This window comes from Peromyscus maniculatus, chromosome 22 (assembly GCF_049852395.1).
Source record: "Peromyscus maniculatus bairdii isolate BWxNUB_F1_BW_parent chromosome 22, HU_Pman_BW_mat_3.1, whole genome shotgun sequence".
In the NCBI taxonomy this organism is placed as follows: Eukaryota; Metazoa; Chordata; class Mammalia; order Rodentia; family Cricetidae; genus Peromyscus; species Peromyscus maniculatus.
This window is the reverse complement of record NC_134873.1, coordinates 42,242,001-42,257,276: the sequence shown is the minus strand read 5'-3', so window position 1 is coordinate 42,257,276 and position 15,276 is coordinate 42,242,001. Positions and strand designations below refer to the sequence as shown.

Below are 15,276 nucleotides of genomic sequence, written 5' to 3'. Positions count from 1 at the left end.
TTTGCTTACAAACTGTATGGCCATGGCAGGCTTCTTGCTAACTGTTCTTATATCTTAAATTAATCCATTTCCACAAATCTATACCTTGCCACATGGCTTGTGGCTTACCGGCATCTTCACATGCTGCTTGTCCTGGCGGGTGGCTGGCAGTGAGTCCTTCTGCCTTCCTGTTCTTTTATTTCTCCTCTCTGTTAGTCCCGCCTATACTTCCTGCCTAGCCACGGCCAACCAGGTTTTATTTATTGACCAATCAGAGCAACACATTTGCCATACAGACCATCCTCCAGCACAGCCAAGTGCAGACCATCTCAGACATCTGCACTCAGGCCCGTGGTCCTAATCATCCTCTGTGTGGACCTGCTGGGTAAAGCCATGAGGAACCCAAGAATGGGCTCCCATAGGACATACGGAACATCCCACAGCAATATTCTGTTGCATAAGCAAACATAGCACACCTTTTCCTGGTTAAAATAATATTCTACAACAGACAAGTATGATGATTCCTCATGTTGACTGCTGGAGATACTATGCTGTTGACTTGTGTTTCCTAGAAAGCTTGCAGATGGGAGTACTCGGGTTCTTACTGGGGGGAAATGCCACATATTTAGGTAGAAAAGTAAAGGGGTGAGGGGAATGGAATAAAAGGGGACAGAGGAAGAATTAGATCAAGTATATGGGTTAGATATATGGAAAGCAGTAGAGAAATCATTATATTAGGTTTAGGAAAAAGGATAGACATAAGAGCTTCCCCCAGCAAGATACAAGCTACATCATATCACCTAAACCCAAAATACAAAATCAAATAAAATACAAAAGTATACATACTAAGAGAAGACATTTAAAGAATTAAAAAAGTAAATAAGATATATAGAAAACAGAAAGTAAAATAACAAATACACGAACACACATGAGCAATAAACTGAAATAAATGCGACCTCAGTCAATGTTTCTTCCTGGTTAGGAGAAAGTCCCAAACCTGTATCTACCAGTACAGCAGGGCATTGCACCACGTCCCACCACAAGCTTCCTGTCATCCACATAGCTTTTCTCTGCTGTGGCCGGGGTGGGGAGTGTTGAGAGCCTCGCAGCTTCCGGTTTCCTCACACCACACGGCAGCTATCTCCACAGTCCGTGTGTCTTGGGGTCTACTGCTCCCATCTAGATACCGCAACCCATTCGCCACTCTGCTTGTTTACTTCCTTTCATTCCAAGGGGTCTCTTGCTCCTCGAGGCACCAGCAGCCATGGGGTTGGGGGTGACTGGTGGTGTGAACTTCTCAACTTCAGAGTCCATTTTCCTTTCTCTGGAGCTGTGTCTGTGGGCAGCTGTCTCTTTTCCTTTGTGGAAGTTCCCAGGGGTGGAGGTTAGCTACAGGTGACCTCCCATCTCTCCTTTCGGTGTGCTCTGTTCTTGCAGTACCCTAGTCAGGCTACTTTCTCCTTCAAACTATGGCAGGGGAGGGGGAGTGTAGGCATTAGATACCCCCCCCCCCATTTCACATTCCTGAACCCATCATACAGCACTTTCCTAATGTCTGCTGGGGACAGTTTGGCTTCTTTATTTAATCTTTAGCAGAGTTGCTCTTGGAGGTATGGCAAGCCATGTCTGTAAAAGAGGGCATAGAATCCAAGGCAGTGATTTTGGAAAGGTGATGGAGCCAATCCCAAATCCAGCCTACATAACTTTCCTTGGGACTGTGCAGGACAGCCCAGGCAGAAGGGCAGAGCTCATGAAGATGTAAGGATGGGTGAGTCAGTGAACAGAAGAGCCAGTCGGTCCTAGGAATATGAAGAACAGGGAGAGTTAGAAACACACGCCCTAGGTTCAGCCCTAATCCCTCTCCCTACCCTTCTCCTTTCAGATCGTGATTTCTCTGTCTCTTCTTGATTGACATTTTAGGCTGGACAAGTCTTTGTTGTGAAGGATTGTCATGGGCTTGGAATGTTTAGTCCCATTTCCTGGTCTCAGCAGCAGCAGCAGCAACAACAACAACCATCCTACCAATCATGTCACTAATGTGTCCCAGACAGCCACATGACCCATTTTGTAAGAATTCCACTTCAGCTAACAAGCACTGTTTCAGGGCCATCGACATCCCCGTTTGTCCTGGACTGAGAAACTTACAGGGATTTGGTGCACAAGACCCACCCAGAACAGTCTGGGGGCACACTGGGATATCGATCAACTGAGAAATAAATCCATTTCTTGCTCCTGTCTGGAATGTGCTGGCCGAGGGGCGTTGTGTCGATGCTGTGGCTGTCGCAGTGAATACTGTTTCTCAAGATGTTGCTGTGCCAGGCATATCTGACTCACGCTCTTTTCTCCCTTTTCTGTGGTCTTCCAGGAGCACTGGAGGTGTCCTCTTGTAGGCTGGCTGGTAGCTGCAGTGCTGGGGAAGGACAGAGTGGCTGCTGATGTGGAGGGGGGTGGAATGGAGCAGTGGGAGAGCCTATTGGTGTGGCCTGCGGGGCGTAGACCTTTACACCAGGAGTTAGTGGTACTTGATGGGAAGAGGGGCTCATCTCTATTACTATTACTGTGATTATATTGTATAAGCATTTTTATTTATTTAGTGTTTATACTATTTTACTTGTTTGTTTGTTTTTGTGAGTTCCTCTGATAATTTGACGACTTCTGTGAAAGTCTCAAGCATGTTTTGTTTCAGGATTGTTCCTATGATGAGGATACTTTTGCAACAGTGACAAATATTTTTTTTTTTTCCTAAGTGTAAAAGGCACATCCAAGAGACACATTTGTCTCTCAGCTTTTCTGGTTTGGGTATCATTTTTATGTCCCCTTTCCGGGATGAAACAGCTGAGTTCTGCAGGCAGTCAATGACAGCCTCTATGTAGTCAAAGGTCAGGGTTTGAGTCTGGACACTAAATTCCGTGTCTGGGACCTGCACACTTCAACCAGGCCACGGGAGCACAAGTTAAGTATGCCAGTGCCGAGTCTGTGTTCGTCTAAGCTGGACTGGTAACATAACAAGTGTAGACGGGAAGAGAGTGAATCAGCCCCACTGGCAGCGGCTGACAAACGGGCTCCTTCCCCTTCTCTTCCTGGTATGGCAAGTGGGAGGAGAGTGAAGCAGGTTCCACAAGGGCAGGTGCCCAGAATTCACGGTCATCTGGTGCCAAGATGCAGTCCTCACTAATATATTCACACACTTTCCTCTGTGTACTTGGACGTCCGAGTAGAGTCCGAGTAGAGTGTGTGACTCTCCGAGTGTTGGTTTGGTTCTTCCTGGATTATGTAAACCTGTGACTATTGCCAAGAGCTGTCTATGCCTGGAGCTGGTTCTTTCCTATTGGCCGAACTTTGTTTCATTTTGCTGGGAGGCGTATCTTTCAAGTTGCGGGGCAGTGATAATTACAAGTACCTCCTAGGAGTTCAGTGACTCCACCAGCCAAGATGACAGCAGACGAGTTGGTTTTCTTTGTGAATGGCAAAAAGGTAAGCAGGGGTTGCCTTTCGGTTTGGAGTTCCTGCTGTCTGGGAAGGGTGTCATCTCTCTTACCTGGTCCCTCTGATTTAATCTGGTCTCGTTTTTTATCTCTTTATTGCTGTAGTTTGGTAACTTTAGAGCAAGAAGAACACAGGCTAGACACTCAGAGAGCAAAAGAGGGAGGGAGAGGGAGGAGAGAAGGGTGTCCATTCTGTGGTAGTAGACACACTGGCTCAGAAGTAGGAAAGGAACAGAGTCTAGGTAAGGCGAGGAGTCATCAACATCTGTCCATTTCCGTGTTTAAGTAAACCCAGCCTCATGCTCTCTTTACCGAGAACAGCAGCAGGAATGTGTTTCCACGCTAATGCTGGGATATAAAACACATAGAGCCGTCAATTCTAATGTATCCTGTATTATAGCTTTAACTAGAACTGGTTTACTGTGTGGGGACATATACTGACATCTTGTGGCAAGCCGTTATTATTCTTACTTTCATAAAGGAATCCCCCTCTGCCATCTCTCAGTTCTTTAAATAAATATTGCAAACCCCTTAAACGTCGCTGATGCATGAAGATGTAGATAAAGTGCCATGGGGACCATAAATTCCTGATAGCCTGAGAATCTTTGCTACTTCCGTGCAGTGCTGGGAGAGAAGGGGGCGATGAGTGTATTGTCTCCTGTTCTATTTACCTCCCAGCAAAGATACTCACAGCTCTCCAGGCCCTCCCCACTTGAGAATAAACAAGATCAGAGGAGAGAATCCCTCATGCTCTACTGTAACCAGACAGTTATAAATACGAGTGGGCCAAAGGGTCCCCAAAGAAGAATGACTTTACTTGTTTTGATGATACTTTTATGTTGATTGGAGAAACTGAGGCACTTCCGAGGGAATTTTCAAGAATGAACATGTGCTTCTTGCTAGGGACTTAAACTGCTGGGAGTTTCAGGAGCCATTTCAATACGAGTACTGTCAAACCTCCTGGATTCAGACTGAGTGACCTACCTCTGGGTCCCTGGGTCCAGGATCCTCTATCTGAAATGCTGCTTCTTTTTTTTTTGAGTTGAGCTGTTGGTACCAAAACGAGAGCTAGGTCAAGATGCCTAAGCTGGTGGTAGTAAGGTCCTTGCACCCAATATTTTCAGCTTCTTTTGTACTCAGCAGTAACAATCATGTAGGTGTTAAGAAACAGCTGTTGAATTGGCTGTCTAGAAATACTGTGTACACAAAGATGTCTCCTTTGGGGCATTAATGTGTATGTATGTATGTATGTATGTATGTATGTATGTATGCATGTATGTATGCATGTATGTATGTATGTTTTCCAGTGAGTTAGTAGCAGGATCCAAGGACTCTTAAGGTCATGTCTTACTCTAAAGTTTTATTATATATTAAGCTGTTGATTTGTGAGTGATCCACCGCTTTTCTGAAGGGACAACTTGCTGTCAGGCTCTGTGTCTGGAAAGGAGTGTTTTTCAGGTGAACTGGCTTGGCTGAAATTACTTCTCCTTGTATTTTCGTTGCACTGTAGAGGAGTGACTTTTAGATTTTTAGAGAGTCGCATCCTACCAGTCCCTTCTATCTCTGGAAGGTTCTGATCCTGTCAGGTTCTCATGATGAATAGCCAACCATGTTCGTCCTTTAAAAAGATGTGGGCTCTTGAGAAACTGCCAGAAGGATGAAGAGGCCATGCAGAGAGTAAAGACTGCTTTTGCAGTAGTAATAAGCAGAGCAGAAGGCAGATTGGGTAAGTTTGGCTTAATTTCCTTTTTCAAGCTGCCGTAGGCATTGGGCCATAGACATTGTGCAAAGACATTACCACAGAAGCTGTAGAAAGATGGTGGCTCATACTCATCTGGAAGCAGGCAGGTGACAGAGGACAACATGGAGGAGCCAGTTTCTTCTTCCCCTATGTGGGTCCCAGCGATTAAACTCAAGTTGTCAAGCTTGGTGGCAAGTGCCTTTACCTCCAAGCCATCTTGCCTGCCCCTCTCTATCTCTTCCTTCCAGGATAAATGTACTGAATCACGTGTGTGTGTGTGTGTGTGTGTGTGCGTGTGTGCGTGTGTGCGTGTGTGCGTGTGTGTGTGTGTGTGTGTGTGTGTGTGTGTGTGTGTGTGTAAGCATACAAATAACTTTTTTTTTCTCTCTCTCTCTCTTTTTTTTTTTTAATAGAGCTGAGGACCAAACCCAGGGCCTCGCGCTTGCTAGGCAAGCGCTCTACTACTGAGCTAAATCCCCAACCCCACAAATAACTTTATATATTTAGCAAATATGTATAGATACATGAAACATATATTCCTTCTGGATAGCTGAGCGTGTTTTTTATCCTAGGAATAAAGATGTTTTTAGAGGTGGGCAGTCCATTTATGGAACTCAGAAAATACAGCACTATGATATAAAAGCACTATGTGTCTCATGCAAATTTATTATAATTTCCCCACTGATGTCATGTATCACCGACCAGCAGAGTTGGACCATGGATGGCATGGCTTTTTCATCTCAGCTCACTGAACTTGCAACAGTTCCCGTGTTTCCTTAGTCTCTAGTGACATTCTCATTTCTGAAGAGAACAGGCCAGATATTCCTTAAGGTGACATGAATTCTGAGTTCTTCTCATGCTGTCTTATAACTCGGTTCCCAGGCTGCTGTTTGTGTCTTTTTCTGCAGCATGTTCTATCAAGGGATATATCATGTCAGCTGTGCCAATAGTGACTTGAACTTTCAACTCTAGGCTAAGGCAGTGTCCATTAATTTTCTTCCCCAAAAGGCAACTCTTTTTTCCTTTTTATTTATTTATTTACTTACATATTTATTATTTTTTTTCGAGACAAGGTTCCTCTGTGTAGCTTTGGTGCCTGTCTTAGATCTTGCTCTGTAGCCCAGGCTGGCCTCAAACTCACAGAGATCCTCCTGGCTCTGCCTCCCGAGTGCTGGGATTAAAGGCGTGTGCCACCACTGTCCTTCACTATTAACACTCTATGAGCAGGTACTTTGAGGACATATGACTATATAACTATCTGATTCATCAAGCTTTGGTGCACCGATCAGCACCATTGTTTATTAACTGCATGAAGGATTGTACCAGTTACGAGGTGACCAGTCGTATTTATTAGTGTCAGAGGTAGTTGGTCTTCCCTTCCATCTATTTATTTACTCACTGATTAATTATCATTTTAAAGTTATAGATTTAACTGTATATAGTGTGTTATCATCCCTTAGGACCTATTTTCCTTCCTTCCTCTCTTCCTCCCTGTATCTCTCCCTCCCTGCCCCATTGCCTCTCTCTGTCCCTCCCTCCCTGCCTTCCTTCTGTCCTTCCTTGATTATTTGAGACAGGGTCTCACTTATGTAGTCTGGCTGTCCTGGAACTCACTATGCAGACCAGGCTGGCTTGTTACCACACCCAGCAATTGTTATTTCTTTTAAAGTTCAAATTCTCAAAGCAATCTGCTCACTTATTTTTTCTTTAGGTTTTTTTGTTTGTTTTTTTGTTTTTGTTTGTTTTTTGGAGATAGGGTTTCTCTGTGTAGTTTTGGTACCTGTCCTAGATCTCATGCTGTAGACCAGGCTGGCCTCGAACTCACAGAGATCTTCCTGGCTCTGCCTCCCGAGTGCTGGGATTAAAGGTGTGCACCATCACTGCCTGGCTTTTAGTTTTTTTTATTACTACATTTTTCATGCATTTATTCTGTGTGTACATGTGTGTGTGTGAGTGTGTGAGTGTGTGTGTGTATGCGTGTGTGTGTGTGTGTGTGTGTGTGTGTGTGTGTGTGTGTGTGAGAGAGAGAGAGAGAGAGAGAGAGAGAGAGAGAGAGAGAGAGAGAGAGAGAGAGAGAGAGAGAAGATATGAATGGAACTCAGCTCAAGTTATTAAGCCTGGTGGCAGGCAGGCACCTTTACCACCTGAGCCATGCTGCTGGCCCATCAACCCAAATGTTTACAGACCTGCTTCCCTACAGTGTAAGTTACCTTTGTATCACTGCCATTACAATGCCTGGCCGGATCAATTCAAGGAAGGAAGGATTTGCTTCAGAGGACTTAGTCCACAAATACACTTGAACAGACAGACCGTCCTGGCCATGAAAGAGTGTGGAGGACAGTTATCTACGACATGAGAAGGAGAAAGAAGAGCCAAGGCTGGGTGTAGCCTTCAAAGCCTACCTGTCCTGACCTATTTTCACCAGTCACCCCAGCTCTGTCCCACAGCTGGGTAACAAGTATTCCGAACACGACCCTGTAGGGAACCTCTCAGATTCAATCTGGGTGACACTTGCCAAGTGTTTTCCCCTCGGGCTTCTGTTGAGAGAGTGTTCCATGCCACTCCTCAAAAATAGCATGACTGTTCCTTGCAGGTATTCAAGGGAGGGTGGGCCTACAGATGTGATGATGTATAGAAAGCCTTGACTAGGCGAGCAGATGATGTCTTCCGACAAGTCAAGATGTGTGAGGATGAGGGAGACATGCTCAAGGCTGGGAGAGATGAATGGATTTTCCATCCAATCGGATCAGGTTGCCAGGGAAGTAGGAGGCAGGACAGCTAGAATTGAAGACTGAAGACCGATTTAAAAGGGTCTTGAGAGATACTAAGGAACTTACCTTGACTTTGTATGGTCACAGCAGGTGTGTGTGTGTGTGTGTGTGTGTGTGTGTGTGTGTGTGTGTGTGTGTGTGTGTGTTGGGGGGGCTAGTGTGACACTATAAAAGAGGAAGGAGCAACCTGAGGAAACGCAGCATGATTAGTCACTGATGCCCACCAGAAGGGTGATAAAGGTCAATTTTATTTGCATTCATGACTTTTTTCCCTCCGAGTAAAGAAGCTTCAATAACGAGAATATTGAGCAAGCTGGACTCCTGGGGTGTTATCATAAAACAAAGCTAATTTAAAAAAATTAATTTTAAAGTAAAATTAAAAAATTATACAAGTATGTGTTGTATGTTGATCACATTACACATATACCCCACCCTCCACTTCCTCCCCTCCTCCCTCCTGTTAGTTCCCTTTTATTCCCTACATAGTTTCACTTCTTTTGTCATGTCATATGTACCCTTTATGTATAGACAACATCTATGGATCCCAAATGAGGGACAACAGAATATTTGTCTAAGAATTCTAACTTGTATCTCCCACTTTCTTTTAAACTTCATTGAAGTGGGGACATTCTGCAAGTTTCAGAAATGTACGATCTGGAGTCAGTCCAAAAATACTGTTACTAGGGTTGGGGTGATGGCTCAGTAGGTAAGAACACTGGCTCTGCTAGCATGGGAACCTGAGTCTGAATCCCCAGCGTCCATTAAGAAAGCCAGGGATAAGCCGGGCGGTGGTGGCGCACGCCTTTAATCCCAGCACTCGGGAGGCAGAGCCAGGCGGATCTCTGTGAGTTCGAGGCCAGCCTGGGCTACCAAGTGAGCTCCAGGAAAGGCGCAAAGCTACGCAGAGAAACCCTGTCTCGAAAAACCAAAAAAAAAAAAAAAAAAAAAAAAAAAGAAAGCCAGGGATGGCTGCACGTGCCAGCATTGGGGGTTGGAGACAGGCAGATCCCAAGAGCTCATGGGCCAGTCAGTCTAGTCTCTATGGCGAGCTTCTGGTTCAGTGAGAGACCCTGTCTGAAGACAGAGTGGGAGAGCTGGAGGGAGACACCTCATGTCCTATTGTGGTCTCTCTCTCTCTCTCTCTCTCTCTCTCTCTCTCTCTCTCTCTCTCTCTCTGTACATGCACCCACACACTCACATGCACGAACTGCATACATATATATCACACACTACACAACACACATATACACACACACGACTTTATTTTCTAGTCAAGTTTCCCCAGTCTCAACTTAGAATGAAGTCAAGAGATACCAAGAAAGATGTCACTTGTAATTGGCTCTGTTTTAAGGTGGCCTTTCAACTGTTCAGAGCGAACTCTTCATGGCTTCAAGGGTTCTTCAGGGACCACTGCGTGGAGCATTTGCTCACAGATCCCATGACACAAGTGATGTGCATTTTTAAGGCCCTGTGCTTTCTCTCAGCCTCCAACATGAAGGGTCTATTGTATAAAGAAGCCGTCTAGTAGCGGCCCCATCACTTCCTCTAGGCAATCCTCCTGAGAGTGATTTAAACACACTCAAACCAACCCTGTGTACATTATAGATGGTCTGTAGCATGTGCACTGGCTAACAAAATTCTTGGATCTAGTAAATTCTGGTAATTATGAGCCAATACTTCCACTTCTTCCTTTTAAGTTTAAGTAGGAGTTTAAACACATCAGTTTTAGTTAGCAGCATTCTGTTAGGTCAAGCTTTAGCTGTGGTGCGGCAGATGTCTGTCCTATGCTTTCCTGAACCTGCAGGAATAAGGGTCCTGAATAGCGATGTGACAAGTGGGAGGACCGGGGAAAAGAAATAAAACAGGAAATAAAGAAGCCAAAGGCAATTGTTGGGACCAGGCGGTCTTGCACAAGCTGATGACTCACACCAAGCAAATTTATTAAGAAGTACAGCCTCGGATATTTGATTTGCAGAGGGGAAAAATGGCCAAGGTCAGCAGAGAGCTAAGTCAGGCAATGCTGGCAAAGGGAACCTGGAATTTCCCAGACACAGCTGTTTTAGGACTGATAACACCAGCTCAGGGGGGTTAATTCAGGTCTCCAGAAGCCACAACCTTGACTCTTCTGAGAAGACACTGGCTCCAGCCCTAGATTGGCTTTGCCAAGTCCACACCTGGACAAGAACAGCACTAAAGCTCCCTTTGTTCTTCCATCAGGGCCTCTGAAAGTCCTGGGTTGGTCTGGCTCCTGACACTGTACTTGCAAAGGAAGAATGGTAGATTGATGCGTGGTGTGAAGGGTGCCCCTTCTCTTAGTTTGAGGTGTGAGGCGGATATTTCCTCCCCTTCAACTTGGAGAAACACTAGGACCCATAGCACAGCTCTCTTAAAGAATCTCTAACCATAATTTCTGTGCCTTTAAGTATGAGGAGTAAGTGAAATGGGGTCTCAGATCTCTTTTGAAGGTTTACATCTGGGGAGAGCATCTCCCATTATAGATGACCTTTTCTACCTTACTGAACATGTGGATGGGTTTTTGGCTTGAGATTGCTCTTCCATGGTAGAATATTCTTGTTGCTACTGGGGTAGCTTGTTGCATAGAACACTTTGCTATGAGCATGAACTATATAACCAGCTTTCTATCATCACATACAGCGTCTGAGTAGGCATACTCAAGAAAACAAAGTTAGAGTCTGTGTGCTGACAGCTCTGGACACCCCTGGAATTTGTAGCTTGGATGAAGCAGGAGAATGAGATGATATGCTTCTGTTGGAGGAGATTTTGGCATGTTCTTGCTGGCATAGAACCTTAACATTCTGTGGTGTGTCCAGGTGGAGTTCTAGGACTTGAAGGCATGATCATGTCTTATAGTGCATGTGTTTGATTTTTGGAATTGTTGAGAAAAATGCCTTGATTGCCATGGTCTGTTCGGAATGTGCCCATTAGCTCTACACATTTTTGGGTGAGATATGGAAGGGGGGAAAGCAATGGGAAAAGAATGGATAGGCAAATCTTTGATGCACGTTCTTTTCTTTTCTTGGTAGGTGGTGGAGAAGAATGCAGACCCCGAAACAACTCTTCTGGTCTACCTGAGAAGAAAGTGTATCCTGACTCTGCAATGGGAGTGAGGTTGAGGGGACAATGGGATTCTTCTCTGAATCTTACATCGTTTCCCAGTGACCAGGGCAGGGCCTTGAAGGAGTCTGGACAGCTGCAGTAATCAATAGTTGGGAGACCTTGAACACTCGTTGGCTGTCTAGATCATAGTTCTCAGTTCTCAGATGAGAGGACTGTTATGGTGTTCTTTCAGATTTTCTTCAGTGAAGAGCTTAGTAATTCAAGGATTTGATTCTGTGCCCAAGAAGATCCTTCCTCATCAGCCCCTGTGAGCTTCACGGTCATTCCCCTTGGGAGCAGTGGGCTCTTCTTTAATTGACATTTGCTTAACATATAGAAGACTATCCAGGAGCCTGTCTGGCTCCATAAAGGCCCAGAGAGACCAGGGAAGGATTTCTATTTTTTTTTTCTTGCATTGTTGGGCACTGAACCTAGGGCCTTCCATATACTAGGTGAGCTCTTTTTTACTGGGTATTCCCAGACAATGGTTGTTTACTGGAAAAGGATGATCACAATGGGAACTGTATAAGGTACCCCCTGCTTAATGGCAGGCTTTAGAGACATCAAGGGCAGGAGTCTCCTTAGGGCAGTGGTTCTTAAACTTCCTAACGCCGAGACCCTTTAATGCAGTTCCTCATTTTGCGGTTACCCCCAACCATAAAATTATTTTTATCACTACCTCATAACTGTAATTTTGCTACTGTTATGAGTTGTAATGTAAATATCTAATATGCAGGATATCTGATTTGGAACCCCTGAGAAAGGGTCATTTGGCACCCCTCCCCCACCCCAAAGTGGTCACGATGCCTTACAGTGTCCTGGGTTGCTGCTCTTCATCCATTGTGGAGAGGGTTTCTATAGGATCCCCTATACATTTTCTTCTTTCAGGTTATTGAAGTATTCTGGGACCCTGGATCAAAAACAACAGAAAATATAGGTGCTGATATTCAATGAACACTTACTATGGACAGGCAACGTTCAAAGTAGTTTGTGTAGCTGATCTCACATAACCTTCACAGAAATTCCATGCAAGTGTAACATTATTCCCTTTTGAGAGGAAGTAAGGCTGACTGATTAAGTAACCTGCTTTTCACTAAGTATATTCTGATCAAGTTCTGGCAGACCCTGGAGAGACGCCTAGAGCCACGTGCTTTGCTTCCCACCCAGGCTGGAGACACTCCAGGGGCCTGTTATCAGGACTGTGTTCATTTTGACGTCTGCCTGTGGTATACTCCTCCCCCTGGGAGAGGTATTGCCTGTGGCTCCTTTGAGTGAATCATTTGCTCAGTCAGTACTCACAGAAGTGAGCCCAGAACCACAGCTTTAACTTTAGTTCACTCCCTTCCTATCAGGCAGCATGGCGGATGACTTAGTGTGGGAGTCTTTGAAGGCTCAAAGACGACCCTGGTGGCCCTTCTGTGGCAGAGGGGTCAGTGGGTCGGCAAAGGGGGACACCATTTCCAGTCCAACTCCACCAGGAGGTTGCTGAGATGAATTCCAGTGTCTGAAAAACAAAGCTAATTCTAGTTTCCTGCTAGTTTTAGTTTTTGTTTCGCATGCCTAAGAACCCCAGAAACGCCTAATCGCACGCAGTGGACTGATTTGAAGATCAAAGCTCAGATGAAGTTTAAAATGGAAAGTTGCCATGTAAAGTCTAAAGTCCTTTTCGTTATTGCAGTCTGAGAGCAGGAAAAATGTTCCTAGCCTTGCTTCAACTCCGGGGTTTCTACAAAGATGCCAAGGCAAGAAGATAAAGCCTAGATGGCCACCATCTCTGTGCACATACTTTCTAGCTGTATCAACAGCAAATAATGTCACATACCTCGGTTAATGAGACCAAAGAACTTTAGGTCTTAGGAGGCCTCTTTGGCTTAAAAAAAAAAAAGTAGCAAGAAGAGGAGGGAATTACACAACTCTGAAGTCAGGAGACATCTGAGTCAGAGGATTATAACAGACAAGATGACACTCTGCACCTCATATGACAGCTGAGGCCTCAGCTTGTTTTTGCTTTGCATTTTAATCTGCAAAGAAATAGTAGCTCTTGTCTGCTACACAAATTGCCATGGAAAAGCAAGAGCCTTTTAAGTGTAAGATGTGATGCTGTTGTTCCTTGTTAATTTTGTATGGAAAGTGGAGGACATGGCCAGCTGCTAATAGCCATCTGTGTCTCCCATCTTCAGAAGAGATGTGAGGCCTTCGGGGACTGACAGAAACTCAGCAGTTTCTGATTCGAGGAGGGTGGCCACATGACTGCTGTGGGTTTGGAACAGCCTACTAGTTCGCAAGGTAATTTTCTTTCCACAATATAAGATATGTGGAAAAATATATTAGGAGCTGGCTCCTAATTTTTAAAGCTCTTTATTTTTAACTTGTATGTATTTTGTGAGAGATTCAAAAGCCTATGTCCAGCTTTGGTTTTGGTGTCCAGCTTGAAAATTTCAGGGTAAAAATCCAGGACTTGGTAAGTCCCAGAACACATCATTGCCTGGCTGACACACCACATGCTCAGTCTTTGAGGTTCATGATTCTCTTGCTTAGACCCTGGGGGAACCTTGCCCCTGGCACTTGTGTCCTGGATGGTGCTACGTGGGTGCTGACTCACCTGTTTAGTGGAGGTGATCTGTTCTCACATCTGTAGGGCACAGCCCTGCCTCATGGAGTGAGGAAGTCATGACCCTGCTGCCTCCTGGGTCAAGGGCTTGAGCCATGTGTAAGCTGTCTGTGAGACTCTTGCCCAGCATTCCCATTCATATGTTGAGTCCTTTCTCTGGATCTGTGTCCTTAACAAACGGCTGCTCAGTGGGACTGAGTGGGACCAAGCTTGGCTGTGGAGAAGGTGGCTGCGGGGCATGTACGGTGATGATCTCTAAGTATGACCGTCTTCAGAACAAGATCGTGTATCCTTTGCCTGCTGCCCGGTGGTCCATAGGAGGGTAGAATGTGGGGTTACCTTTGTGAGTGAGTGTGTGGGTATGTGTGTTTCTGAGAAGACTCCAATCATGAACAAGGAGTGCAGAATGATGTCTTGTGGGGTATCTTTTCTAGCTGATGAATGGGGGCCAAACTCTGAAGTGTTGATAAAACAGCCATTCTACAGTCCAGGCTAGCATGCCATCCCATAAAAACCTTCTCCAACTCTCCATAGTAAGTCCCTGATTTCCTCCCCAGTTTCCTTTGCCGCCAAGGGCCTGATGCTCCTCAAACTGAACAATATGAAGAACTCATGACCTAGGCCTACCTGTTTCTTGATCTTGCTATAAACTTCTTCCTGTCCTGCATGGCCTCTCATCCAGGGCTTTCTGCCTGGAAATACTGGACCCAAATAGCATCTCCTCTGAGACGTGCTCCTTGAATCCCCAAGGTTGAGTTAGGTCCTCCATGTCTACGCAGGTTTCTTAGTGCCCTCTGGACAGTCCCCCCTGAATCATTTGCTGTCAGATTTTTACATTACATCCTCATACCCACTTCTGTTCTCCCATGCTGGGTACAAGCTATTGCAGGATAGGGATTTCATCTTATTCACCCTGACTCCCTCAGCCCCCAGCAGAAAGCTGGCGTATTGATGGCATTAGAAACCGATGCTGGCTGTTTTCATGAAACAGCGAGGCTCAGTCTCAGATGGAACAGAGCCCCCCCTTTGTTCCTGTCTCAGGGTCTTAGCTAGAGAGGCAATGACATCAATAGCAGACACAAGAACATAGCGTTGAGCAAAGAGATTCGGAAAGGCTTATCAGGTCCTGCACTGCTCTGATGACCCCAGTAGCAAGGGAATGACCTTAATCTGTGCTTCTAGTCACTTTTCCGTCAATGCCTGCCTGGCCCCCATCTGCTCCTTGCATCACGTTGCCGTGACAACTGTGGAAGGCATAGGGAACACTCAGAAGCTGCATCCCGTACAGGTGAGTGGGGCGGTGAGTGCGAAGCTGGAACATTTCCCTGCTTGGCCTTGCTTGGCCAAGTCTGCAGCTTTGCTCTGGGTTGTTGGGAGAGGCTTCACCGCTTGAGCAAAGGAGGCTGGTCCAGGGCCCTCTCCGAATCTCTTCTAGATGCTACAAGGTAGAAAGAGCAGGCATGCAAACCCAAAGCTCCCCCATCACTAGGGTCCCCAAGGGAACAACAAAATCAGCTGAATCTAATGTCTAGGGGTCTCCTTGCTCCAGACCTGGGAAGGCAGGGAAGGATA

General features: G+C 45.5%; 1 protein-coding gene across 1 annotated transcript in view; it reads left to right on the top strand.

Annotated features, from left to right (window-relative positions):
* The first annotated feature begins 2,913 nt into the window (after nt 1-2,913).
* Nucleotides 2,914-15,276, top strand: part of Xdh (xanthine dehydrogenase) — a 66,206-nt gene continuing 53,843 nt past the window's right edge. Inside the window, exons 1-4 of the mRNA XM_006990685.4 lie at nt 2,914-3,453; nt 11,021-11,078; nt 13,894-13,990; nt 14,887-14,992. Of these exons, the coding sequence (XP_006990747.1) occupies nt 3,412-3,453; nt 11,021-11,078; nt 13,894-13,990; nt 14,887-14,992 (303 nt within the window). The 5' untranslated portion in view covers nt 2,914-3,411. The remainder of the gene's footprint in view (nt 3,454-11,020; nt 11,079-13,893; nt 13,991-14,886; nt 14,993-15,276) is intronic.